Here is a 27,224-nt window from a genome sequence, read left to right as displayed (position 1 = left end):
TGCCCATGCAATAAAGAATTGCTTTTCCTTTTGCAAATATCTCTTGGTAGTACGTCCAGTTTTTCTTGTTGGGGGCCTCTGTGGGCCTAGGACCCACATGATGACATCTCCTACTTTGGCCTCTTTCCTGCACCCAGGACCAATTCAGACTGTTGTAGTGACTTGATGTTCTGGCTCATTCCATCTAGTGATCATGGAAGTAGGAGACGGGGGTTGCCCTCAGAGCAGTTGGGTGCACCCGGCGGAGGACTTGTCACATCGAACAATTATTTAGCGAGCAACTGACTGTATAGGTCGTACTGGTTACCACCGTGTGGTTGGCACTGTGCTACGTGACCCCACCCACGCGTCCTATTTAAGGCAATTGTGGGCCATCAGGATTTACGATTCCCACCTTAGAGATGAGGAAGCCAGGGAGGTGAGTGACTCTCTCAGGGGCCTCATGGATGGACGGTGAGCAACAGGGCTGGGACTGGACCCTACATCTGTATGACTTTTAAGTTCAGCGCTTGTTCCGGGACGCCAGGCCCTGGCCCTGCACGGCTCACTGCCAGGACCTTCCTCCTTATTTCTGGTCCTCCTACGTGTGTCCCTAGCACCTCCCCTCTTTTCCAGTCAGGCACACCTGACCTCCAGAGTGGCTGAGCCAGGTACTATCGCTGCCTCCTGCAAAGAGGGACCTTATCTACCCCCTTACCCCTGAAGCTGCCATCTCCTTCCCATAAGGCAATTACAGTGCTCAGAGGGAAAGACACCAACTCTGGGAAGCCCTCTCTGATTTCTCTAAGCTTAAATCCAAAGCAACATCAACCCCTATTGCCCTCCTCAGTCCAAACCTCACCCCTGCTCCCCCGACCCCAGCATCTCTGCCTTTGGGCTCATTGGAGCAGCAGTGACATCCACACACACCGAATTTGTTGCTTCTGGTCTGAGGCTGGTTCCTCTGGGAGTCATAGCCCCAGACAGAGGGCAAGGAATGAGGAAGCAGAGTGTTCTGGGTGCTGTGGCTGGGCTGGGCTCTGGTAAGGACTATGGGGAGAGGGAGAGCCTGTTTCTTAGTCCTGCTGGGAACAGAATGTTGGAGGTGCCTCTGTTCTGAGAATCAGATCATCATTAAGCCCTCTGAGCGGGCCGCCCTGAGTCTTGCTGGGTGAAACTCTGCCCAGCAACCCTGGTTGGAGAGAGGGTGGCGTCTGTTTCTTCGGGAGGAGATTTAATCTAGAACTTGTCTCCTGTGTACACACTTGGAGGCCAGACTTCTCTGGGGCTGGAGGAAGGAAACAGAATTTACGAAGCCTCTATTCTGCAGGGCTCTGGGCGGGGCATTCAGAGGATGGCATCTCAATGACTCTCCTGGAGGCTTCGTGAAGGTGGGGTGGGCCCTACACCCTCAGTTTTCAGAGGAGGAAACAGGCTCAGGGAAGTTAAGTAGCTTGAATTAAGTCACAAGCTGGGAAATGGGAGGCTGAGCCTGGGAATGAGCCCTCTGATTTCAGACCCTTGCTCTTCTCTGGACGTCATGAGGGTGATGGAAACTGGCAACACCTTTCTTAAGAGAAGCCCTCTCTTTTTTTTTGTTTTTTGTTTTTGTTTTTTCCGACAGTTTTTGACCTAACATTTGATTTAATTAACTAATTATTTATTTTTTCTTTTCAAATTTTTATTTGACTTTTAGTTAGTTAACACAGTGCAACACTGCTTTCAGGAGCAGAATTCAGTGATGCATCACCTAGGTACAACACCCAGTGCCCATCACAAGGGCCCTTTAATACCCATCCCCCATCCAGCCCATCGCTGCCCACCTCCCTCCATCAACCCGTTGTTTGTTCTCTTTTTTTTTTTTTTTTTAACGTTTTATTTTATTTTTGAGACAGAGAGAGACAGAGCATGAACAGAGGGTCAGAGAGGAGGGTCAGAGAGAGAGGGAGACACAGAATCTGAAACGGGCTCCGGGCTCTGAGCTGTCAGCACAGAGCCCGATGCGGGGCTCGAACTCACAGACCGTGAGATCATGACCTGAGCCGAAGTCGGCCACTTAACCGACTGAGCCACCCAGGTGCCCCTGTTCTCTATCTTTAAGAGTCTCCTGTGGTTTGTTTCCCTGTCTCTTCCTTCTTTTTCTTTTATGAAACCCCTTTCTTAACGTCTGTGGGAAGCCAGTTCAACTGTCATACAGCCATTACCGTCAGAAAGATTACTCTCACATCTAGCTTTGGTCTCCTGTGCTGTGGCTTAAGTTCACACCGAAGCCCAAAACGTCAGGTGTCATGTTCCCTGACATCCTGACAACAACCAGGCCCCTTGCTGAATCCAGGCCCCTGCTCCTGCTTCGCCAGCCTCCGGGCCTCTGTCAAGAAGTCTCAGGCCTTCAGAGCAACGCACAAGGGTTTTCTCAGCCCACAGTTTGCCAAAATAACAACCCCCTGCAAAGGTGCAGGGAGGCAAAAGGTGGGTCTCCACCCTTATCCAGCAGGCCTTCTCTTGGGGCCAGACCCTGGGCTGGTGGGGAGAGAAGGCTGGTTCCGTTTCCTTGGAGGGCCCCTTCCACTCTCCTGGGATCCTGGGGTTGGAAGGAGCTGACAGAGAGGGCCTTGGATCTGCCAAGTCCTGTTTCCTGCCTGACCCTGGAGTGAGATGCTCACACCCAAGGAAAACTGGTGCCCTGCCGAGCCCTTTAAGTAGTCTCTGGGCAGAGATGGCCCGCCTTCTGGCTGACCCTGGGCTGAGGTCGGGCTTGGTTTCCAGCCAGTGTGGGAGGCAGACAGCAGGCCTCCCTTCTACCTTAGGGAGAGGGTAGCTATGGGACGAGGGATTAGGGCCTTGGGTGTGTCCTCTGCACAGGCTGGGCTTCCCAGGGTAGGCACGGGGCACTGCCCATCTCCCTGAGGACTTTGGTTGGTCCCTGTCCCTCTGTGGGTCTCAGCGTCCTCATCTTTAAATTGAGGAGTCTGGCTGGACCAGACGATTTCAAGATTCTCTATGACTTGATCTGTGTCCTGGGACCTCGGAGGGGATCCTGGACTGTGACATCGATGGCACTGGGGCTGTGTCTCCTCCTTGCACTGCTGAGTCCTCAGAGTGGGAGCTACATAAAATTTGTTGAATGAATGCATGACTTTGCTCCTCCTTTGCTTTTTCCCGTTTTAGACATGGCTCCGGACATTCACCAGAATCTTGGGCGAGTATGTCCCTGGTGGTCACCTGTCCCTCCACGGACAGCTGGCAGCTTCTCCCATGAGATCTGTAGCAGGGATGACCCCATCGGATAATACTCCTGGTTGCCATTCATTCTCATCTAAAGCCAGCAGACAGCGGTGTCTGGCTGGCTCAGCTGGTTAAGCATCCGACTTCGGCTCAGGTCATGATCTCATGGCTCGTGAGTTCAAGCCCCATGTCAGGCTCTGTGCTGACAGCTCGGAGCCTGGAGCTTGTTTCTGACTCTGTGTGTGTGTCTCTCTCTCTCTCTGCCCCTGCCCCTGCCCTGCTCACACTCTGTCTTTATCTCTCAAAAATAAACATTAAAAAAAAGTAAAGCCAGCAGACAAAACAAACAAACAAACAAACAAACAAACAAACAAACAGAACACCACTTCTCGGGTGTTTGAGAGCTTCTCTCTGCCAGGAGGGAATGCCTTGGAGGTTTATGAAGACCTTCTCAGGGTGCCTGGGTGGCTCAGGCAGTTAAGTGTCCGACTCTTGACTTCAGCTCAGGTCATGATCTCATGGTTCATGAGTTTGAGCCCCACATTGGGCTCTGTGATGACAGCATGGAGCCTGCTGGGATTCTCTCCCTCTCTCTCTGTCCCTCCCCTGCTTGCTCTTTCTCTCTCTCCCTCAAAATAAATAAAAATAAACTTCAATAAAATAAAATGTGAAAAAAAGGACTTCTCCTCAGGGAATGTAAAACCGAGTCGGGGAAATAAAGTAGGCACACCACCAGCTGTCACTCGTCTGATTGTTGTGGGTGGCGTGCTGGCTGCAGGGACCAGAGAGGGAGGCAGAGCAGGCTGGCACAGAATGGAGGCCCAGGACAGGTCACGATGCACAGATGAGCTGGAATTTCCTCATTTGTAAGAAGGAGGGGCTCTGCCTGCCAAGTGCTTCCCTAGGTCAGGTGCTTCTCAAACGCTCACTCATCAAATGCCTGTTTTTCAGTTGTGGCCACCAAAGCACTGACAGGTTGAGTAACTTTCCCAAGGTCACACAGCCAGTTGATGGCAGATGTAGGTTGAAACTCCGTTCCATCTAATTCAAAGGCTTTGCCGACCTCACTGGGTTGCTGGGAAGCACGGCGGTAGAAGAGGGATTCTGGAGAGCCGGGTACCATAGCCACGTAAGGACATGGTGCACTGAGGCTGGGCCGGAGAAGGCTCCTGAGTCCTGCTATGTGAAGCAGGTGTCTCTGAGGGCAAGGAGGATGACCACCGTCTGGGGAAGGTCTGCTTTTCATGAAAGGCTCCTCCACTGTGGGAGGTGGGTCGGCCATCCTGGGGTCTAGGCCCCTTGCGGTCCAGGGAAAGAGGGAAGGAGGGAGGAGCCTGATCCAAGAGCCAAGCGAGGAAGGCTGGATTAGGAGCTGGGGGACAGGATTTAAGCCTTAGCTGTGCAGGCGAACCATCTGGCAACTCTGGACAGATCTTTGAGAACCAGAGACTCAGAAAGCCGTTGCTGAAGGCAACGCAATTCAACGCAAAGCCCACAGTGAGCTGGTGCTGGAGCTGGAAACCCAGGCATTTCTCCTTGCTTCCCACCGCCTTGGGCCTTGGAATTCTGGGTCTTGGTTTCCTCACACGTGAGAAATGAGGGCATTGGGCCGGAAAGTTCCTATGACAATTCCGGCTTTGACATTCTGCACTGACTATCCTCGCAAGCCCCCAAGCTTCAGAGCTCATGCTAGGACAGACAGTAGACAGGCCGACCCATCAGGCCATCAGCTGCACAGGTCCAGCCACTGTGGGAAAACAGGACCATCCACCAGCTGGGCCTGCGGTGACAGGGAGCCCGGGAATGCAGAGAGTGACAGAGGACGCCCGTGCTTGGGTGGGGTGGCATTGACACTGGCCTGAAAGGGATTGAGCAGGCAGTAGTGAAGGGTGCAGACCCTGGAGACAGAGGTTCACAATGAATTTAAGCTTTCTGGACCTCAGTTTCCTCATCTGAGAAAAAGGGTGTGATAAAAACAGTAGAGTTGTTTGCGAGTTATGCACGTAGAGTGTTTACGAAATGTTAGCTAGTATTATTTTATTATCTTTGGTAAGTATGGAATGGAACCCTCAGAGATCACACACTGAGTTCACAGCAAGGCTCAGAGGCACCATCATTTGGGGTAGAGAGAGAGCCAGAGACGAGGTTTAAATCTTGACTTCATAGCGACCTCGAGCAAGTAGCTTGGCCTCCCTTCACCTCACTTGCCTCATCTGTAAAATGGGGCCAGTAAAAACCCTCCCCCGTTGTTGTGCGGACTCAGTGACAATGTGTGAAGCAAAGCCTTGATTGCAGGGGGTGCTTGTAAATGCAGCATTCCCCCCGCCCCCCGCCCTTGCTGAATTTGGTGTGATTTTGTCAGAAAGCAAAGAGGGAAGCTCAAGATGTGTGAGCAGTGCCTCAGCTCCCACACTCTGTCCTTCCTCATTTGGAGCAGGGCCAGTAGAAGCGAAACTGGGGCCCCAGGATGGGTCTCTGCCCAGCTTCTTCCAGGAGGGCCCTGGGGTTCACCATGGGTCAGAGGAAGGCATTCCTGCATCAGGCACCATAAGTACCTGCTCAGGAGGGGAGTGGTGGGGAGGGGCTGTGCCCTGACCCTGCGAGGGGAGGCATGTCATGGCCACCCTATGTTTGTACTACTGGGACTTTGGAGGATCTGTGGTATTGTTCCTCTAAGAGGCGTTGGCCTGAATCTGCTGTCAGCCCCGGGGGGAGGATCGTCACTCCAGGCCTGGCAGGTTTCATTAATCACCTTTTTGTCAGTTTTGATCCTCTCCCCGAGAGAGAGAAGAGAGAGACAGCCTGAGAGGTCCTACTTTGGGCTGAATCACAGCTTTTCAGAGAGAGAGAGAGACAGAGAGAGGGCAAGAGCGCTGAGCTATCAGTTTGGGGCAGGAGGGCTGGACAGGGTCAGAGGTCAGCCTTAACTACCCCCGCCCCAGCCTTTGTCTTCCCTGGGAGACCCCAAGCCTGCCCTGGCTCTCTCCCTGGTGCTGACACTCGCTGGATGAAACACAGGCCCTGCTTCCCTACTCACAGAAAACAAAGGGCAGGAAAGCGCTGACTCACAGTCCTCTTTCCTGGTCCGGGTTGCTGAATCAGCGAAGGGGTTTTGGGGAGAACCACAAACCTGTGTCACCCCACCCGAGCCCTTGGTCTAGTCCAGACCTCCTGGCTGCTGTGGGCCAGCAGTCTCCCCCTGAGAGGCCATTCATGACAATCCTGGCCCCCTTGGTGAGTGGGAGTTGGAGCCTGAGCCCACAGTCCTCCATTTTAGGCCTAGAAACTTCTCCTACCTTGGGCTCTGAGAGACCACTGCTAAGCCCTTTTATTCCAGCCTGAGGGCTCCTCAGGCAGGGTTACTAAGCAGTCTCCGAATTTTAGCTGCGTCCTAGGCTCCTTGGAGGAGACCCTGGCCCCAGGCCCTGGGTTACATCCTCCTATGGGGCCTCTTGGTCAAATGCTCACAAGCTGAGACAGGTGTCATGTGACCGGAGGGCTGGAGAGAGCCCTGTCAGGCATTATAAGACTCCCTTTCTGGACTTGACTGTGCCTCTAAGGCAGCTGGGATGATGGCATGATTGAACACATGGGTCAGGCTGATCCAGGGCTCCTCAGCCTCGACACTATCGACCTTCTGGGCTGGAGAATTCTTTATTGTGGGCTGTCCTGTGCGTGGTAGGATATTTAGCAGCATCCCTGGTCTCTGTCCTCTAGACAGCAGCAGCAACCCCCTGTGGTGACAACCAATGTCTCCAGACATTGTCAAATGTTCTCTAAGGAGCAAAAGAGTCCCTGGCTGAGATCTGCGGATTCATCTAGGGTAACAGTAGAGGGAATTGTGGTCTTCCTAGGGATATAGGGCACGGGTAGCTGACTGGGAAAAGGTATGGGGAGCTTTATGGAGTCCAGAAATGTTCTGGGTGATGGGTAAACTTCATACATAGGTAAAAATGCATTAAGCTGGGGGCACCTGGGGGGCTCAGTCAGTTGAGCATCTGACTTCGGCTCAGGTCGTGATCTCACAGCTCGTGAGTTCGAGCCCTATATTGGGCCAGCTTTGCATTCTCTGCATTCTCTGTCCCCCTTTCTCTCTGCCTCTCCCTGACTTGTGCTCTCTCCCAAAAATAAATACACATTTAAAAAATGCATTAAGTTGGACACAAATGATTTGTACAATTTACCGTATGAATAATATACCTAAAAAGGGAGTTTTAGTGTCAGACTGAACCAGACTTGGGTCTCAGGCCTGACTACCCTTAAGCCTCGGTTTCCCCATGTGTAAAATGGGGTTACGAGTAGGACCCACGTCATCAGGCTGTTGCAAAGATCGAATGACAAGTGAGTGTACTTAGTCCCGTGCCCACCCATGGCGAGTGTGTTAGCTGTTATGATGTTCAGGGTTGCTTCCTTCCTCATTCTGTACCTCAGTCTCCCTGGGTTTTGATGGTCTTGGGAACTATTTTTTTCCCCCCAGTTTAAACACTTTCAAGGTAGTCGATTCTACAAGACCGAGCAGTTTGTCATCAGAGTCTCTGGGAGCACCGGAGTCGATGAAATGCTAAACAGGGGGCAGAACATTCCAGTCTGAAGTTTTGGAGACAGAAAGAAGGGAGTCGAGGGCTGCCGTGACCTCGTGAAGCACAGGGCCACCTTACGGCTCTGTCCCCATTCTAGTACTGGGTGGAGCTGAGAGCCCGTGGAGGGAGCTCCCACAGTACAGAGGTGAAGTTGAATTCAGCTGTCAAAAGGGTAGTCTCGGGCAGAACACCGTTCCCTCTGAATCATCCCTTTTGTTAAGGCTTAAAGCCACCCCCAAAGGCACAACCCACCTTGGAGAGCAGAGGTAACTGGCTTGTGGGAAACAGTACAGTTGGCACCAGTCAGAGGGTGGGGAAGGGAGGAGAGAAGATGGGGCAATCGTCCAACCTCGTAGAAGGCGGTATAAAAGGCCCCCCACTCCAGGGAAGAGCCACCGTCTTCGGCCCAGGCCAAGCCCAGCTGCTGTCCTCACCTGCTCCCCATCTTTGCTCTCACCATGAGCTGCCGCATACAGAGCTCCTCCGCCAGCTATGGAGGTGGATTCGGGGGTGGCTCTTGCCAGCTGGGAGGAGGCCGCAGTATCTCTACCTGCTCATCACGCTTTGTCTCTGGGGGATCAGCTGGGGGCTACGGGGGCGGCATGAGCTGCGGCTTCGGTGCAGGGGCTGGTAGTGGTTTTGGAGGAGGCTTCGGAGGGGGCTTTGGAGGTGGCCTTGGAGGTGGCTTTGGTGGGGGTTTTGGCGCTGGCTTTGGTGACTTTGGTGGCGGCGATGGCGGCCTCCTCTCCGGCAACGAGAAGCTCACCATGCAGAACCTCAACGACCGGCTGGCCTCCTACCTGGACAAGGTGCGCGCCCTGGAGGAGGCCAATGCTGACCTGGAGGTGAAGATCCGGGACTGGTACCAGAAGCAGAGCCCCAGCAGCCCTGAGCGGGACTACAGCCACTACTACAAGACCATGGAGGACCTGCGGGACAAGGTGAGTCCTTGGATGTTGGCAAGGGTTCTTTTGTGCAGGCCAGAGCCGCAAAGGCCAGGAAATGCAGTATGGTAGAACCCTCACCCCCCCGTAGGGGAAAATTCTAGTCTTTTACCAGCAAGTGTCTCTACTCCTGATAACCTTCCTTAGGCCACTGCTCCCCAAACGCGTTTTCTCCTACTATCCGTTTTTACTGTTATTACCACTCATGTCAACATTTTTACCACTTTTTACTGTCAACATTTACTGCTTTGTTATCAGTGACTGGATCCCTATAATTCTAACCCACTGAGTTGTTTGGAAACCATGACAGTTTAAAAAAGATTTTTTTTAATGTTTATTTATTTTCGAGAGAGAGAGAGAGAGAGAGGCAGAGCAAGAGCAGGGGAGGAGCAGAGAGAGAGGGAGACACAGAATCCGAAACAGGCTCCAGGCTCTGAGTTTTCAGCACAGAGCCTGACGCGGGGCTCGAACTCACAAACCGTGAGCTCATGACCTGAGCCAAAGCCGGACACAACAGACTGAGCCCCCCAGGCGCCCCAACCATGACAGTTTTAAAAGCCGCTAAGAATGACTCCAATCCTCAGAGAGGGATACGTGTTCATTCACTGGTCTCGGAATACTGGTTGATGTTGTAAGGGCCCCATTTAAACTGTTACACTCAATTAGCTTCGGCCAGGTGGGAAAGATGGAGAAGAGGCTCAGCCAACATTAAACTGAGATTCCTTCATCGAGGACTGTCCATCACGCTGGGACCCAGCTTGCTAGAACAGAAATCCACCTGCCTGGGCTATGTCCCAGCTATGTGCGGTGGAATTTGCTTTTTTAATTTAAATTCAAGTTAGTTAACATACAGTGTAGTCTTGGCTTCAGGAGTAGAACCCAGTGATTCATCTCTTACATATGACACCCAGTGCTCACCTGGAAAAGTGCCCTCCTTAATGCCTGTCCCCCATTTAACCCACCCCCACCCTCTCCTCTAGCGGCCTGCTTCAGAATATGGAAGTTTAGACAATAAATTCAAACCGTTGGGAGTATTTGTTAGATCTTTCCTCTGCTCAGCCTGGAGGCCAGCTCCAACGAAGTTACTATGAGCTGTCTGGAGCCAGGCTGACCCCCTCCTGACCTTAAGGTCACCTGCTCTCACAATGGTGGGCTTGCTAGTCTGGGGCCATTGAGACATGATGAACCAAAGATGTTCTCGGTAGGGTCATTCCCCTGAAATGTGCATCCCTATCTTCCCCACCATGACCAGGCGTAGAATGCCAGAGTGACTGGGCAAGCGGAAGGACTTGCCCCACCCCTCCCTTTACAAGAAGAGGAGAGAAGTGCCTTATTCTGGCTCTCGGGGACAGTACAGAGGCAGTCAGATGATGACAGCCGTCCTGCCCACGCTGTCTCTTCCTCCTCCCCAAACTCGTGGACCCTCCGGTGATTACCTCCTATATTTTGCAGATCCTGGCGGCCACCATCGACAACAACCGGGTTGTTCTGGAGATCGACAATGCCAGGCTGGCTGCGGATGACTTTAGGCTCAAGTGAGTCCTGGCCTTTCCAAACTGTCTTTTATTTGACACAAATGCTCATCTGAACAGTGAGATCGGAGCATCCCAGGGGTGAAGGTCTTGGAGAAGTAGCAGAGTCCAGTACAGAATTAGGGGAGTGTCTAACTTCTGTGTTGCTTTTTACATTAAAAAAAAAATCATTTAGGTATGAGAACGAGCTGGCCCTGCGCCAGAGCGTGGAGGCCGACACCAACGGCCTGCGCAGGGTGCTGGACGAGCTGACCCTGACCAAGACCGACCTGGAGATGCAGATCGAGAGCCTGAACGAGGAGCTGGCCTTCCTGAAGAAGAACCACGAGGAGGTGAGGGCCGGCAGGGGCCTGCCATGGCTCAATGGCCTCCACTGAGAAAGGGGAGCAGCCAGACTTAGCCCTCCGTGGTGGGACCTGGAGGTGCTTCCTAGAACACGTTGGTAGCACACAGAGCCGAGGAGAGGGAGGTCAGGAGCTTCACACACCTTCCTTTTCCATCCCTACAGGAGATGAAGGAGTTCAGCAGCCAGCTGGCCGGCCAGGTCAACGTGGAGATGGACGCGGCCCCGGGCGTGGACCTGACCCGCGTGCTGGCCGAGATGAGGGAACAGTACGAGGCCATGGCTGAGAAGAACCGCCGGGACGCCGAGGAATGGTTCCACAGCAAGGTACCCGGCCCTCTCACCCAGTGGCGCCCAGGGATTCCAGGGCCTTCCACTGGGCTCCTCTGAAACCTTCTTCCTGCTCGGATTTCAGAGTGCAGAGCTGAACAAGGAGGTGTCTTCTAGTACCGCCATGATCCAGACCAGCAAGACAGAGATCACAGAGCTCAGACGCACCCTCCAGGGCCTGGAGATTGAGCTGCAGTCCCAGCTCAGCATGGTACACCTGCTGCCTCCTGCCCAGCAGCCAGCACCTCTAGGCCTCTGCCTGGCCTGGCTCCCCTTCTCACTTCTCTGTTACCCCCTCCCCCCCAGAAAGCCGGGCTGGAGAGCTCGCTGGCGGAGATGGAGTGCCGCTATGCCATGCAGCTGCAGCAGATCCAGGGGCTCATCGGCGGCATCGAGGCCCAGCTGAGCGAGCTCCGCAGCGAGATGGAGTGCCAGAACCAGGAGTACAGGATGCTGCTGGACATCAAGACGCGGCTGGAGCAGGAGATCGCCACCTACCGCAGCCTGCTGGAGGGCCAGGACGCCAGGTAGGCCCTCTCAAGCCTCTCTCTTGGGAAAGTGACCACAGGACCCTTGGACATTCGAACAGGCAAGGCCTTTAAGGATCAGGTCCTCATGTTCCATATGGAAGGGGACCTTCTGAGCTTAAACTGACTGGATGGAGATCCAGGACCAGGGCTTCCTGTTTTCTTGAGTCAGACTGCGGGGGGATTTCCTCAGCGGCCTGCGGGGTCAATACCTTTAAGCTTTCCAATTTGGGCCTTTGGATTAGATTGGCAGGAATAGGGGCCATGGACAGAACGGCTCATATCGGAAGAATATTGCCTTGGGTTCAGGTCGGCTAAACAAAGCGATAAAAATGGCGATTTCACTGCCTTCAGACCATTTGCAGGGACCAGGCTGTCCTTGTGGGCTCAGTGGGAGTAGGGTGTAGGTTTCGAAGGAACCAGAGGGAGGACAAAAGATCTGGCAGATGTCCTGGATTTGGGGCCGGTACTATGTCCTCCTGAGGTCCCATAGGCCTGCCAGTTACCTGTGGTGGCCCTTGGGCTGGGGCACAGTTGGTAAGGAAGCCCAGCTTGGGGGCCTCTCAGTGATCGGAGTCGCTCGATCCAAGGGCAGATGAGGGAGCAGCTGTCCTTGGGTGATTTGTGCTCACTTCACTCTTCTTCTCTCTCCCAGGATGGCTGGCTTACCCTCCTCAGGAGGTAAGGAAACAACCCGGTGGGAGAGACGAGTTGGCTCCTGCTCGCTGCCCTGGGGGGGGTGGGTGGAGGCAGTGCCAGACTCCCCAGTGGACAGAGGGAGGGGGTTATGGTGGACGTGGTCATTTGCTCGTCTGTTTCTTTTCAGAATAGCTGGCTCTGCCCCACGGAGCCACTGGGAGGCTTTGGAGGCTTCCCCACCTTGGGGGACAATAACATGAGAGTCTCTATCAGCTAACGCCCAGCCTGACCAGTGAGGGGGCTTGGGGCCCTCCTAAGGGCCCTGACCTGCTGAGGTGGGTCTTCTCCAGCCTGAGTGTCTCTTGCCCCCTCTGTTTCTCAGGAAGCACCAGTGTCACTGTCACCACTGCCTCCCCTCCCAGTCGCCGCATTTCCGAACCCCGTAAGCCTTAAATCCACCTGGCTTCCTCTCCCTCTGTCTTCAGCACCCAGAGGAGAGAGATGACAGGTCCCTGCAGGAGAGAGGGAGGGACCGCAGGACGCTCAGGACACCGGCCCCCCGGCGCTCTCCCGAGGGCGGGCGCTCTGCGCTTCTCTCCCTGGGCACCTCCCCTTCTCCCTTATCTGGTTACTCTGATTTCTCAGCTTCTCTGCTAAAAAGAAAAGACGATTCAATAAAGTTTCCTGCCTTTCTGCATATGTATTTTTGACTCTGGCCTGATTTCTGAGGGCAGGACCTGCCGAGGCCCTGATTTGGGGTGACAGGTGGGCGGGTACTGTTGGGCCAAGTGGCTTACCCCAACAAGGCCTGGCCCAGGCAGCTCCCAGGTGGGCAGGACACGAGGCACCTGGTCCAACCATCAGGGCACAGACACGGGGGAAATGGGTGGCTCATGGGCCACGGTGCTCAGCAAACACGGACAAATGCAACAAACTGGAGACACGCGAGGCCACGTGAGCCAGTTCAACACCTTATAGGCTAGAAGGTGGCAACGGGACACTAATAGAGTCAGGGGATGGGGAGATTTGGGAAAGAGGTCCAGACGGCTCTGGGGAGGGCTTCGAGGGCCAGTGTTCCCTTGCAGAGAAACAGAAGGGGCAGGAGACACTGGGGCTGGTTTGGGGAAGGAGACCCAGGACAGTTACCCCAAGCCCAACCTGCTGCCCCCTTTCTGCAAGGTGCTTCCTTTTAAGATGATGGACATCCGGACCTGCAGTTCCCCTCTACCCACTCCAAGGTCCTGCCATGCCAACCCGCTCAATGAATTGGCCACATGACTCAATGGGTGACCTCAATCTGAGCTGACTTTCCTCCCCAATTCCCCTCTGCACCCGTGTCCCCACCTCTGTCCATGTCACAGCTCTGATTTGCAGCCTCCTCTTGCTGGGCGCGCTCCTTACATGGAGTCTGGTCCTCTGGATTCTGGCATGAGCATGCTTCTCTTTATCCTTTCAACCCTCCCCTTGGCTCATCTGGGACAAGTCCATGGTCACAATTGCCAATACGTTCTGTTGGCACTCCAGTGAAGCCCCTCTCCTCTAGCCCAGACCCTCATGCCCGCTACCTCCTCTAAACCACTGTCCGAAGGAGCACCCTTCATGCTCCCAGATCTGTGCCATCCTGGCCCCCATCCCAGAGGCTCCGGAGGCCCAAGTCAGGAGCCCAGGAGCCACCTTGGCCTGCTCTCTCCCTGACTGCCCTCCCAGGTCCATCCTGTGGATGCTGGTAGCTTGTAATGTCCTCACAGCCGGCCCCCCTGGCCTCCCTGCCTCCAGTTTGAGCTTCCCCTGCGTTCTTGCTCCACACTCAATTGGGGATGATTCTTGGGACTGGGAAATCTTCCTCCTGGCCTAGTGATGCTTCCGTGGCTCCCCTGGCCACTGAAGAAAACCTGGACTCCTCCCTGGCAGAGGCCGCTACTGTCTGGCCTCTTCCTGCCTGTCTCTGGCCCTGAATTCTACAATCGCCCCCTCTTACAACTTGAGGCCCTGTTATGCAAACCGGTCTTGGTGACCCAGTCATGTGACTGGGAGCCTCGGGCCCTTGTTCAATGAGTGACCTCAGTCTGAGGTGACCTTCCTCCTCGCTTTCCCTCTGCGCCCCCACATTTGTGTTATTGGAAACTACCAGGTGTTTCTTTTCCGCATTTATTTATTTTTGCAGGGGGGGAGGGGCAGAGAGAGAGGGGAAGGGGGGGGCAGACGATCCGAAGCAGGCTCCACGCCGACAGCAGAGAGCCCTCTGTGGGGCTCGACCCCGCAAACCGCGAGATCGTGACCTGAGCCGAAGTCAGACACTTAACTAAACTGAGCCACCCGCGTGTCCTGAACTACCGGGTTTTTATTCACCATTCAGACTGAGATGCACACCCCCTCCCCTGTGGCACCCGGACAGTGTGGGGTGCATTCAGGTGTGTGTGTGTCTGCACCTGCCTAGCCCGGTGTTGACCACGTGCTTGGGAGGGTGGGGCTGCCTTTCTCTCCCTGGACCAGCCTACCAACCGCTGGGGCACTGCTGTGGGCTCAGGTGGCTGGCTTAGTCCTACAAACATCACTGACATGCGGCCCACCCGGCTGACTAAGCCAGAGCATTCCAGATTCCTCCCCTCTCCCCGCCCACTGCAGAACGGGCTGGACTTAATTCTAGCTCACATGCCCAGGTCCGTGTGGTCCACGTGGAGCCACGAAATGAGCTGGACCCTGGGCCTGGTGGGGGCTCTGGTTGGGGACTCTTTCACCCAGGCGTCAGGGAGGCCATCGAAGCCGGACTCACACAAGGGCCTCTGTGGCCCTGTCGGGAGTCCCAGGGAAGCCAGAGAGGGAAGCCCAGGAGGGGCCATCAAAGGCAACCCAGGAGCCTTCCTGAACCGGGAGAAGGTGGTCACCTCGGTAGGGTGGTGCGCGGGCTGGGAATCCGCCCTTTCCATCCAGGACTCAGTTTTTCCCCCTGTCATCTGTAGGGGGTGGCCATTTGAGGGAGGGCAGCTTTGAGGGAGGCCTGCAGGGTTGGTATTTCCCTCTCCCAGTTCGCTAGGTGCCCACACCCACCCCAGGCCCACACCTCTGCTTCCCAGGGCTGTGGTCACGAGCGTGTGGCTAATCACATGTGAATGCCAGAGGTGCCAAATCAGACGGGGTAAAAACAAAGGGGAAAGCGACAGTGTGTCTAGCGCCTGACTCTTTACGGAGCTCCTTTGCATTATTTCATTTTTGTCACAATCCCATGAGTCGGCACCATTGTGCCCATTTTACACGTCTAAAGACTGAGGCCCAGGCTGCTGAAGTGACCTGTCTATCGAGAGAGCTGGCATCCATGTTCCAATGTGCTTTTCGACACTGTGGTTGGCCTTTTGTCAAAGTCAAGCGTTCGGTTCCGGGCCTCTAGGGAAAGAAACGAGGCTCTCTTCTAAGCCCCAATGCTTAAGGGATAGAGGTGTCAACCATGCGATGCTCCTGTGGCGTCCCGTGCCTCAGAGCTAGTTAGGCTCTCGAGGCAAGCACCTCCATACAGTAGGTGCTGCACAAAGTTGGCTAATTTCTGTGCTGCCTCTGTGCCCTCTTCCTCCTCACCCTCAGCAAAGGTGCCTCCCTCTCTTTCAGGCTCCTCCCAATGGACGGGGCAGTCAACTTCTGCCCTCCCTGATGGGGGTGCGTGTCCTGTCTGGGTCCTGCAGGGGGCAGGCTCACCCCAGAAAGCAGATCAGTTCCTCTCGGCCACCTGCTGGGACCCAGGGCGGAGGGACAGAGCCCTAGACCTGATCCTACCTGGGTCCAGTGTCCACACCAGGCCTTGGCCAGTCCCCGGCCTCATGTTGGGCAGCTGGGCGCCCTGGTGAACGGGGCACGGCTGAGCCCCGAGACTCCTCGGGTGCCTGTTGTCTTTCTGTTTTGGGTGGTAACCTTTGAGGGTCCACAAAAGACTCAGAGTGTGAGGTGAAGGTGCCTGGGGCTTTCTGGGAAGGGGAGGCTCACGGTCCCTCCTAAGGGGAGCTTGAGGGAAGAGAAGGGAGGGATGTCACTCAAAGGCTGTGGTCAATGGCGTGTGATGATGTGCTGTTCCGGCTTTCCCGCGTCAGCCACTGGGGCCCTTCCTCTCTCCCTGCCTGGGTCAGCGTGCGTCTCGGGGCTGCCTGGGGACCTGCCTCCTATTGGATGGTGTTCCTGGGGCTTAGTGGCTGGAGTGGGGCAGGGTATGCGAGTGATACGCCTTTGAGCAGCTCCTCCGGGGGGTCCAGCATGAGCCGAGCACACATCAGACTCCATTCTGCAGAGTTTGGGAAGGATCAGGTTGCTGGGTGGGTCCTCAGACCCACACAGGCTCCTGTTGCGGGTGGGGAGGGGGGCGGGGGAGTTGGCCAAGAACTGGTATTCACTCTTCTGGCCCATTTTTATGAACGGCCGTGATGACTCTGTGGCTTCTTTCAACCAAGGATCTCAGCCTAGTTTGCAAGCAGAACCCACAGTATAAAGCCGAGTTAATTACAATCTGGAGCCCACAGTGCTTTGCAGACACGCCGTCGTCAGTAGGAAGTACTGAGACCGAGTGCACACGAGGCCCTGTAAATGCGGACGATGGAACTCAATTAAACAGGGTGTTTGGGAAATTTGCTTTGTAGTTCAGTTAAGTGGTACCTGAATCCAGTGGACGCGGGAGGCTGAGGTACCGCTTCTTTCTCCCACTGGGCCTGGCTCCGCGTCTCCCACAAACCACAGGTTCTCCAGGCACTTGAGGGAAAGCAGTGACAGCTCTGGAATTTTCCATAAAAGCTGGGTGGGGGGAGTTAGGGGCTGAGTGGATCCGAGCAGGAGGCCCTGGACTCTTCCAGATGGGAGCTGTCAGCCGACGCAGCTGTGCAGGAAGGAAGAGCTGGCTGTAGGTGAGGGAAGTGGGTCCTGGGATGCAGGAACAGAGCCTGGTGACAGAGAACCGTGGAGAGGTATGGCCGCGGACTGGGGTCGGGGTGGCTCTCTGGGCCTCCCCCAAAGCAAGGGTAGTTTGGAGCAGAATCCAGAAGCCCCGGGCGATTGCCAAGTGACACCCGAGGGGGAGAGAAAGTACCTTTGTGTTTTGGGGGGAATGAGAGTTCTGGGGGAGTTCTGGAGCTGGTGAGGTGGGGGTTTCAAGTCCTGATCTGGGTGGGGCCCAGGCCCAGTGGGGATTCAGGGCCATACAAGGAGCAGCATGCTGGGAAGCCATGTCCCCGGGAGCCCGGTAGAGGCCTGGGTCCTCAGGAGGAGCCACTTCCCGGAGCCGAGGCCTCCTCGTCAGCTCTCCTGAGGTCCCAGGGCATGGGCTCCTGGTCCTATGGAGGGGCAGCCAGGGAGTGGGGAAAGACACCCCCCCCCGCCCCCCGCCCTTGTTCAATCAGTGTGTGTCCAGATTGTCCTGAGCCTGGCTAGGGCCGGATGGCAGCCTTGCCCAGTTAATGTGGAACCACAGACAGACAGTGAATGATTTCAGGTACAAGTATGTCCCAATATTGTATGCAGTTTTGTTTGCTAATAAAATCTGGCAGCCCTGCCCTTAGCAGGTCTGGGAACAGCTCTGAGTCTCTTCCAGTCAAGACTAAAAAAGGCGAGACCTTTCTCTGATTCTTTGGATAAATCGAATTGGTGGCTCAAAATGTCTTAATTGAAAGATTCCCCCTCACCCCCCCATAATGCTTCCGTCAACTTCGTGTACCTGTTACTGCACGTCTGTACTAGAATCTCACAGCTGGCAGCAGAGCTGGCCTGGGGTTTTGATGTGGTTATTTGGCACAGAAATTTCTGGGAGGGGCCGGGAATCCCAGGTGCTTTGCCGCTTGAGTAAATTGAAAAAGCAGTTGTGTGGGGGGAAGAAATGGAGGTCAGTGTGGGTGTCCCTGTTTCTGGGTGGGTGGGTGCTGGGTGGGGTCTAAAAAGGTGAAGACTTGGGATCAGCATGTCCTAGATGCCTCTTAGAGTGAGAAATTCTGCAGGACCCGTGTGTATGGGTGTCAAAGATCAAACAGGTACCAGGAAAACCAGGAAGCTCAAGCCTAAGCCGAGAGAGAGAGAGAGAGAGAGAGAGAGAGAGAGAGAGAGAGATTGTATTTCTTGAGTGACCTTTTTCCTTTTGTGCCCTTTTGTGGAGACCTGGCTGCCCCATGGTCCATGGTCTGCTTCCTCCAATGCCTTTGGGGCACCATGTGATGGTGGAGGCTGGCTTCTAACTATAGCACCAGCACCGAGAAGCAGGAAAAGAGGGACCCTGCTTTCCTCCTCGGGCCCACTGTGACAGGCCGTGCCCAGTCCCTTCTATGTTGAAGGGAATGATCAGCTGGGCAGCAGACTCATGCTTGATTTCTTAGGTCTTCGGCCACGGAGAACCTTGGCTTTCAGATGGAAGCTCATTTGAGAACAGATACCCCTCCTCCTCCTCCTCTTCCTCCTTCTTCTTCTTCTTCTTCTTCTTCTTCTTCTTCTTCTTCTTCTTCTTTCTTCTCTTTCAACCAAAAAAGGATCCACAAACCCAGTGTTTGATTTTGAACTTGGTGGCCTTCCAAGGTGGGCTTGGGAAAAGCCAGGACATTTTATGTTCCTGCAGCAGCACCTCCCCTCCTCCCCTTGACCCTGAAGCTGGGGCCATAGTGGGCAGAGAGCATCCTGTCAGCTCTGTAGCCCTAAAGCCAGCACCGGTGCTGGCAGGAAGTGGGGGTAGCTTTTGGAAGGTGCTAGCTTCTCGTCAGAGGCCAGAGGGTCCTGGTCTAGGGGGCTCCTGCTGCTCTTTGATCAGCTGTCTTTCTTGCACAGCTGGGCTGCATCCCATGAAACCAGGGTGAGTGATTTGAGCCCCTGGATACAGCATTTGGCTGGAGCTTAGGCTATATGGGTTCTAAGAACAGTTTTGATCTCTCAAATCTGTGACACCAGTTTCTGTTCATCAAGCATGTTTACTTCTCACAATCCTGTGACCGTGGTTACTCCTGGAAAAACCGAGGCTCAGAGTGGCTGAGTAGCTTCAACTACCCAGGTCTGCCTGAGTTCAGGCCTCAGGCCCCTGTGGGCCAGCCTGAGACCCTCTGAGCCCCTTCTTTGGCAAAGCCGTGTCCCTGGCTCAGTTGACCAGAGATGTCATTTCAGCCTGGACGTGCTGGGGTGCCGGCTCAACATCCCGGTGACTCTGTACCTCCAAATGGGGGCTTCTGGGGAACAGCCCCAGGAGGTGGGCTCGTGTGGCCTCTGCCTACCAGGGCAGGCCCGGAGGAAGCCCATGCCTTTGCTCTGGTGGAGGCGTGGAAGCAAAGGGTGGCCTGAGGTCCAAGAGGGTTTGCAAAAACAAAAACAAAAAAATAAGAAAACTCAATCATGTCATAAGCTGGAATCTCTGTAACTCCTCTCCATTCTTTTATTCTCCAGGCTAGTGGCAAAGAAGCAGGATGGTGGCTGTGGGGGGTGGTGAATGAGTCACGGACATGTGCAGGTGACTCCTGGCCCCCTCCACAGGAAATGCCTAGGCCTCAAATCCTATAATGTCTGAGATGGAAGAGGGCCTCAAGCTTCCCTTGTCTGGGCACTTCCTGTTCAGGTTGGGCTCTGGGGCCCGGAATGGACGGGGGTCACTTGGGAAGTTTGGGGCAGAGCTTGGCTTGGAGTCCAGGCCCCTGACCCTTAGCCCAGTGTATTGTATTGTATTGTATTGTATTGTATTTATTTATTTATTTATTTATTTATTTTGAGGAGAGAGAGAGAAAGCAAGAGAGCAGGAGCAGGGGAAGGGCAGAGAGAAGGAGAGAGAGAATACCAAGCAGGCTCCACACCATCAATGCAGAGCCCAATATAGGGCTTGAGCTCATGAACCACGAGATCATGACCTGAGCTGAAACCAAGAGTCAGACGCTTAACCGACTGAGCCACCCAGGAGCTCCTTTAGATTAATGTTAGAAAGAATGGTCTTGAAATGGATTCTATTTTGAAATAAAACCTGATGAATGGGCACTCCTGGTTTACTTGATGCCGAACAGGGGGGATTTTCTCTAAGGCTGGGGCGCCATGGGGAGTGGGGTGGGCAGATCCCTGGGGCTGTGTTGGGAGACGAGTGGCTCTGTGAGTCCTGGGTTCTCTTCCCTGATGCAGGCAGGGCATCTGTTCCGCATGGGCCTCACTTCCATCCTGTCATGGCCCCGGCTTCTGGGTGGAAGAGAGCAGAGCAATTCCTCCCGTGAAGCCCCCTCCACACTTCCCTCCGAGGGGTGGCCTCGCAGTTTGCAACATGGAGAAAGGCAGAGGACCAAGCGCGACCAAAAGCCCTTCTCTGACCCGCTTGTCACCCGCTTCAGGAGAGGTACGTGCCTCTCCTCATAGCCTGGGAGACACCTGCCTGGACTCTGGCCCTTGGTGGCCACCCTGATGCACAGGCTGGGAGCGATGGGAACAGAGCATCAGACACCTGCCCACTCGGTTGCCCTGAAGGAAACCTGGAATCATCTTCAGATATGGATTGTTTAGCAGAGGGGTGAGAAAACCCAGAAACTTCAGATGCCTCGCAGCCAGAGGCCCCGGAGAAGAGCCGTGCCAGGCCTTGGAAGGGCTGCCCTTGGAAGAGCATGCTGTGTCCCACATAAGGTAAGTTGAATCATGGGTGCTTTAGGGACAGCCAGACTCTGCGTGAGTTGTCCTAGAAATCAGAGGGGGGCATTTATGGGAGGTGTGGTCAGAGCCCCTGTGCTGATGGTCAGTGGTTGTCAACTGGGGGGGGGGTTTGGCCTCCCAGGGGATATTTGGCAGTGTCTGGGGACATCTCGGGTTGCCACAACTGGGGGAGGGGGTTGCTACTGGCATCTGGTCATAGAATCCAGGGACGCTGCTGACATTTTACGATGTACCGGAAGCCTCCCCGCCCATAAGGAATTATGTAGTCTACGATGTCAGTGCTGAGGTTGAGAAACCCCGGGGACAGCCCCATCCTAGGCTCTGCTGGAAGACGGGGCTGCTGTGAGGACTTGGTTCCGTGGCATCCAGAGCTCTGGGGGCCTAATGTCCCCTTTTCCGCTCCCGGTTGGGGGGGGGGCGCTGTCAGGCATCCTGTCGAGGTGTCTGCCGAAGTGGGTGAGGCATGGGCATCACAGCCAACCCTCCTGAGTAATTTCAGAGAGAAGCTTATAAAGCGTTTTAAGAGGTTGCTAAATTACAACTTCAGTATCACATAAATGCTTCCATAAACGCCAGTCTTGCAAACCAAGTCTGTGTGGGAGAAGAGTGAGCGGGTCGCCTGAGCCTTGGGAAATCCCATTTTGTGAGGCGGCAGACGGAGTTTACTTTTGGTGGTTAAATTCTCAGGTGCTCCTCCCAGCTTGCTTAATTATCTGGCGGTGTTTTGTTTATTCTCATTTTTTCCTTCCCTGTCCAACGCGTCTGCATTGACCATCTCCTGTCATCTGCACTGAGCCGTCTCTCAGGGCCTAGGGGGATGGTGGAGGCTGCCCAGGGTCCTGATTCTACTCTCCCAGGTTCAGAGACCTGTGGGTCACAAAGGACACTGCCCTCCAGGGCAGCCCCTTGGAGGGCTCACACGCGCAATCCTTTGCCGGCCACAGCCACAAACCATCATCAAAGACTGTCCTGTGTAAGCAGTGTTTCTAGAGCGCACAGGGTTTTCAAAATACTCTTACCTCTGTTCTCGATTCTTCTCGTATCTGTGGGAAGCAGGCAGGGCAGGCTGATGACCTGCACTGTCCTGATGAGGACACTGAGGTACACCACAGTCATGTGCTCACATCGCAGGACCGATTATCCGCAGAGCCATCATTTGGACCTAGGTCTCTGGGTCCCAGATTCTGGGTGCCTGCACTTGACCTTGGTTGTGTGAGAGAAGCAGCGGGAACACAGGAATATAGGATTTGGGGTCTGGGAGACCTGGTCTCCATTCCAAGTTCTGTCACTCGCTGCCTGTTCACCTTGAGCAAGCTTATTTTTAGCCGTTCGGAGTCTCCACGTCGGTGCCTTGGAGACAGGACCGGCCGCTTCCCAGGATTGTTGTGTGGTGTAAATGAAGTGACTACGGGTCCTGAACACAGTAGCTCCGGGAATTGTCCTTCCCTTTTAGCCGTCCCAGGGGCCCAGGCGCAGGGGAGCACCTGTGAGGGGGTGACGAACGGACAGACTGGGCTGCTCCGGGGAAGGCACGCAGAGAGAGCAGGAACCAAATGTCATTTGTGAGGCCACTCCCGATTTATGGGATCTGGTGCAAAGACTTTGAAGACGCAATAAAATTCATATTCTGACAGGAAATGACAACACACGAGAGTCCTGACTTAGCAAACAAAATTCAAATTTTTTTTTTTTAATTTTTTACAAGCTAAGAAATTCTGGATGGGTAGCAAAAAAATCACATTCTGATGAGATTAGCTTTCTGGAATAGGAATAGGATTTCCCAAGAGAAACACGCCAACACCCCATGGAGACTGTATATAAACACCCCAGAGAGGCCTTGAGAGTCTAGAACCTGAGCTCCTTGCTTCACTGTGACCTGCCTCTGCTAGGATCATGGCCACCCAGGTCTGCTCCCCGGTCTTCTCCTCTGGGTCTGTCAAGGGCCTGTGTGGCACGGCAGGCGGCGTCTCTCGGGTGTCCTCCGTCCGCTCTGTGGGCTCCTGCAGGGTCCCCAGTCTTGCTGGTGCTGTGGGGTCTGCCTCCTCCATCAGGCTGGGCCTCTCCAGCCTCGGGAGCTGCTTGCCCGGCTCCTACCTGGCCGCTGGCTGCTACCCCTCTGGCTTTGTTGGGAGCGGGGGCTGGTTCTGCGAGGGCGCCTTCAATGGCAACGAGAAGGAGACCATGCAGTTCCTGAACGACCGCCTGGCCAACTACCTGGAGAAGGTGCACCAGCTGGAGCGGGAGAACGCGGAGCTGGAGACCAGGATCCGGGAGTGGTATGAGTCTCAGATCCCGTACATCTGCCCAGACTACCAGTCGTATTTCAAGACCATCGAGGACCTCCAGCAGAAGGTAATGGGGACCTGGCCCCTCCCCAGCGTCCCCAGCCCTGGCTGGGAGTGGGGTGGTGGGGCGGGGAGGGTCCTGTCTCATTCCAAGGGACTACAGACGGATGAGAATTCTTAGGACCTCTTAGGGAATTCTCTGTTCAGGGCAAGATTTTCTCTGGGGGTTCTGGTTTTCTGGGGCGGGGGAGGGAACCCAGACCTCTCTGTGAGTCTCTTGCTAAGAGCATCTATGCCAGCCATCCCTCTCCTTCCCTGGCTGTCTTAGCTATAGGAAGGGCAATAACATGTACCCAGCCTCTACCAGATGCAGGCACAGCGCCTGATGCTTTCCCATCTGTTAGATTACTTGGAGAGATGGGTAATACTCACCTTGGAGATCTCACCTTGGAGAGATGGGTATTACTGGGCCCATTTAACAGAGGCAGAAGTTAAGTATCCGGGAGGTTCAGCAAACTTGCCCGAGATCGCACAGCCTGTGAGTGTGAGATGCAGAATCTGAATCCGGGTTGGCTTGGATCTTTGCACCTCAGCCTGAGGCCTCCCACCGTGCCATTCTGGGGCCTACTTCTAGTGATGCCCTTCCTGGGACTGATGCTCCTTCCATGTCTGGGCTCAGGGCTCAGGACTCAGGGCTGGGCGTGCTGAAGGTGCCGGTGGTACTTAGAAGCATGCCCTCTGTGAGCTGGGCCTTTCCTAGCTCCCAGGACGCCCCTTGTTCCCCAGATCCTGCTGACCAAGGCTGAGAACGCCAGGCTAGTCTTGCAGATTGACAACGCCAAGCTGGCTGCCGACGACTTCCGGACCAAGTGAGTGGGCCTCATCAGGGAAGGTCCGTTGTGCCTTCCTTCGCCTCTGCCCGCCGGCCTTGGGAGCTGGGGAGGTGGGAGTGAGGCCAGACCGAACCGTAAGCGGGAATACGGCACAGGCCCTGGATCCCTTCCGGGTCAAAGGAAAGGCCCAGCGTGCTGCTGACCCCAAATCAGCCACCGCAGCTGATGGAGGGCGGGGGACCCTGCCTGTGCGTGGCTCCTTCGCTGCAGACCCAGCAGGGTTGTGTGTGTGTGCAGGTACGAGACGGAGCTGTCCATGCGGCAGCTGGTGGAGGCCGACACCAACGGCCTGCGCAGGATCCTGGACGAGCTGACCCTGTGCAAGGCCGACCTGGAGGCCCAGGTGGAGTCCCTGAAGGAGGAGCTGCTGTGCCTCAAGAAGAACCACGAGGAGGTGAGGCTCGTGTCGTGCGACTTTCCGGAGTTTCCCACCCGGCAGGGAGCCCCCGGTGACCCTTGGGGCTAACAACTGTGACAACTACCCCCCCCCCCCCCCCCCCCCCCGCCAGGAGCTCCAGCTGACATTTGTTGACATCACACTGTGTGCCCGGAGCTGTTTGAAACACTTTGCATTTTGTTCTCGCTTCATTTCGTCCTCACAATGATCCCATTTTACGGATGAGAAAAGCGAGGCATGGAGGGGTTCAGCCACGTGCCTAAAGTCACAGAGATCCCACACTCCTGCCCATGACACTAGATCTCCCTCTGGATACTAGTGTCTGATAACATTTATTCTATTTGCCTGACGTTTGCCTCATGTCACCCTACCCTCCCAAATCCCCAGAGGAGGCAGGTGTATGCCCGTGAGGCGACCGAGGCTCAGAGAAGTTGATATGCTAACGTTACCCAGCCGGCACCTGCGGGAGGAGGGTTTGAGCCCAGCCACTGGAACCCTCAATCCGGCACCCTCTTCCCAACCGTGTCCCATCCTGCCTCCCCTCTGCAGGAAGTCAACACACTCCGTTGCCAACTCGGGGACCGACTGAACGTGGAGGTGGATGCCGCCCCCCCAGTGGATCTCAACAAGATTCTGGATGATATGAGATGCCAGTATGAGGCCCTGGTGGAGAATAACCGTCGAGACGTGGAGGCCTGGTTCAACGCCCAGGTGGGGCTGGGGCCGCTGGGCTGGGGCGGGCACCAGCTCCCGGGGCAGGGGGTTCCCCTTTAAAGTAGCTTCACTTGGTCTGACCATGCTCTGGGCCCTCAGACCGAGGAGCTGAACCAGCAGGTGGTGTCCAGCTCGGAGCAGCTGCAGTGTTGCCAGACGGAGATCATCGAGCTGAGACGCACGGTCAACGCCCTGGAGATCGAGCTGCAGGCCCAGCACGGCATGGTGGGTGGCTTCTGCCCCAGTCACTGGCCACAGCTCCTGGCAAAGCTCTGACCCCCCAGCCTCAGCATGCGGGCTCATGATGGGGCGTGATCACACAGGATATGCACATACCCAGGGCTACAGGGTCTCTGGTTGGGACTCCCTTCCACTGGCGGCTCTTCCTCTCTCCCCTTCCAGAGGAACTCCCTGGAATCCACCCTGGCGGAGACCGAGGCGCGCTACAGCTCCCAGCTGGCCCAGATGCAGTGCCTGATCAGCAACGTGGAGGCCCAGTTGGCCGAGATCCGCTGTGACCTGGAGCGGCAGAACCAGGAGTACCAGGTGCTGCTGGACGTCAAGGCCCGGCTGGAGTCGGAGATCGCCACCTACCGCCGCCTGCTGGAGGGCGAGGACTGCAAGTGAGTGGCTGTGAGCCCCAGAGAGCCAGGCGTGGGGACAGGGCTCCCGGGGACCAGCCCTCAGTGCCTCAGAGAGGGTGTCAGTCTGCAGTGGGTGACAGCGATTGATCCAAAACCTCTCCCTTGAGATCCCTTCTTGTCCCAGCTTCGTCATCACAGGGGCACAAGCTGCACCGCCCCCCCCCCCCCCCCAGTGCCTTCCCACCATGGTGCTTAGCTGGGAGTTCCTCGTCTTCCCCCCTGCAGCCCTTGGGGGGTTTCAGAGGCACCGAAGCCATCGGTTGTTGTCATCCTAAACTGTACTCTATCCCCTAAGTCCGCTTAACATGAATCTCAGTCCCATGCCCCGATGCCAAATGCACTCTGATATGATTTCATTTCCTCAGGCTGCCTGCCCACCCTTGTGCCACGGAATGCAAGCCTTCCGTTAGGGTACCTTACGTCTCGACTGTGCCCTGTGCTCCGGCTGTGCCCTGCGGCCCGGCTCCCCAGGTCAGCACCCAGATCCGCACCATCACCGAGGAGATCAGAGACGGGAAGGTCGTCTCCTCCAGGGAGCACCTGCAGCCCTGCCCACTGTAGCCAGCCCCCTGAGGGACACCCCTGTGGCTCCTGGCTCTAAATGACCCCCCCTCCATTCCCTAGAGGGGCTCCCCGCTCAGCAGATTTTTTTTCTACCAAAATAACTTCTTATATTGTTTTTCTGGACTTAACTGCTTTTATGCAAAACTAGGTTCCCCTGGAATTCTACCCAATAAAGTGTGTTCTCTTGGCATTGCAAACGTGGCTCTGTCTATTCTTATGAGGTTAGTTAGTGGGGATGTTTGGTCAAGGGTCACAGTAAAGTTGTGGGCTTTGGTTTCACGTCTGTCTTCTCTGGGTCTGAGTGGTAGGAAGTGATAGGGTGATTAAAGATATTTAATAACGGGGACACCTCATGCCCTGGCTCATGAAAACAGACACCCACCCAATCCAGACAGGCACAGCCATTACCCACAGCCTCAGCCCTGCCCATGGGTACCCACCTGGTGGCCCTGCAAAGGCTCCCAAGCCAGCCCTCCTTGGTCACCCTGCCTGGATCTGGTGGCTCCCTGTCCTTCCCTTTAGCTTCTCCTCCTTAGTCCAGCTTCCACTGACCTGTTGGCTCACCCTCAGGCCTAACACTGGTGCCAGTTTGGGAGAGGGACTAACCAGGGAGAGGCAAACGGCAGGCAGCCAGCCTGGGCAGACCACTTCGGGGAGGGGAGCTGGAAGATGAAGGCAGGAGGGCCAGGTGACCCTCTGTCCCCAGACCTGGATACAGGGCTGAATGAAGGGCAACAGGGACAGTGAAGTGTTGGGGGTGAAACATGAAGCAGGCGGGAGGGAACCTCACTGTGGGGCAGAGGTCAGAGTGCCCCAAAGTCTACTGGCTGAGCTATGCCCTTCTGGGCATCCAGCCTAACGGTGCCGGGCCCTGGACACCACTCTGGTCAGAGACGCGTGGCCTGTGAGAAGTCTGAGGGCCCCATGTCTTCTTTGCCCCCCTGATTTATTCTTTAGTTGGGAAGACAGGCCCAGAGTGGACAGTGACTTTCCTTAGGCCACACAGCAGTGAGTG

At 55.4% G+C, this 27,224-nt stretch overlaps 2 protein-coding genes across 2 annotated transcripts; both read left to right on the top strand.

The window, feature by feature from the left end:
- Positions 1-8,242: 8,242 nt before the first annotated feature.
- KRT13 (keratin 13) lies at positions 8,243-12,779 on the top strand. Its single transcript, XM_007087706.3, has 8 exons — positions 8,243-8,725; positions 10,181-10,263; positions 10,436-10,592; positions 10,769-10,930; positions 11,019-11,144; positions 11,240-11,460; positions 12,116-12,141; positions 12,482-12,779. Exons 1-8 carry the CDS (start codon positions 8,243-8,245, stop codon positions 12,550-12,552), a joined length of 1,329 nt encoding a protein of 442 aa, XP_007087768.2. The 3' UTR covers positions 12,553-12,779.
- A 9,826-nt stretch (positions 12,780-22,605) lies between these two features.
- Positions 22,606-26,276, top strand: KRT36 (keratin 36). The gene is made up of 7 exons (XM_007087705.3): positions 22,606-23,064; positions 23,784-23,866; positions 24,128-24,284; positions 24,837-24,998; positions 25,101-25,226; positions 25,404-25,624; positions 26,011-26,276. Exons 1-7 carry the CDS (start codon positions 22,606-22,608, stop codon positions 26,204-26,206), a joined length of 1,404 nt encoding a protein of 467 aa, XP_007087767.2. The 3' UTR covers positions 26,207-26,276.
- Positions 26,277-27,224: the final 948 nt, after the last annotated feature.

The sequence above is a fragment of the Panthera tigris genome, chromosome E1, assembly GCF_018350195.1.
Source record: "Panthera tigris isolate Pti1 chromosome E1, P.tigris_Pti1_mat1.1, whole genome shotgun sequence".
NCBI lineage: Eukaryota > Metazoa > Chordata > Mammalia > Carnivora > Felidae > Panthera > Panthera tigris.
The sequence above is the reverse complement of the archived record's forward strand: the minus strand, read 5'-3'. Positions and strand labels throughout refer to the sequence as shown.

Coding starts and splice junctions, on each gene's coding strand:
- KRT13 (XM_007087706.3), top strand. CDS start 8,243: ATGAGCTGCCGCATACAGAGCTCCTCCGCCAGCTATGGAGGTGGATTC. Junction 10,264..10,435: donor GCGGATGACTTTAGGCTCAA/GTGAGTCCTGGC, acceptor AAAATCATTTAG/GTATGAGAACGAGCTGGCCC. Junction 10,931..11,018: donor AGGAATGGTTCCACAGCAAG/GTACCCGGCCCT, acceptor CTCGGATTTCAG/AGTGCAGAGCTGAACAAGGA.
- KRT36 (XM_007087705.3), top strand. CDS start 22,606: ATGGCCACCCAGGTCTGCTCCCCGGTCTTCTCCTCTGGGTCTGTCAAG. Junction 23,065..23,783: donor TCGAGGACCTCCAGCAGAAG/GTAATGGGGACC, acceptor CTTGTTCCCCAG/ATCCTGCTGACCAAGGCTGA. Junction 24,285..24,836: donor TCAAGAAGAACCACGAGGAG/GTGAGGCTCGTG, acceptor TCCCCTCTGCAG/GAAGTCAACACACTCCGTTG.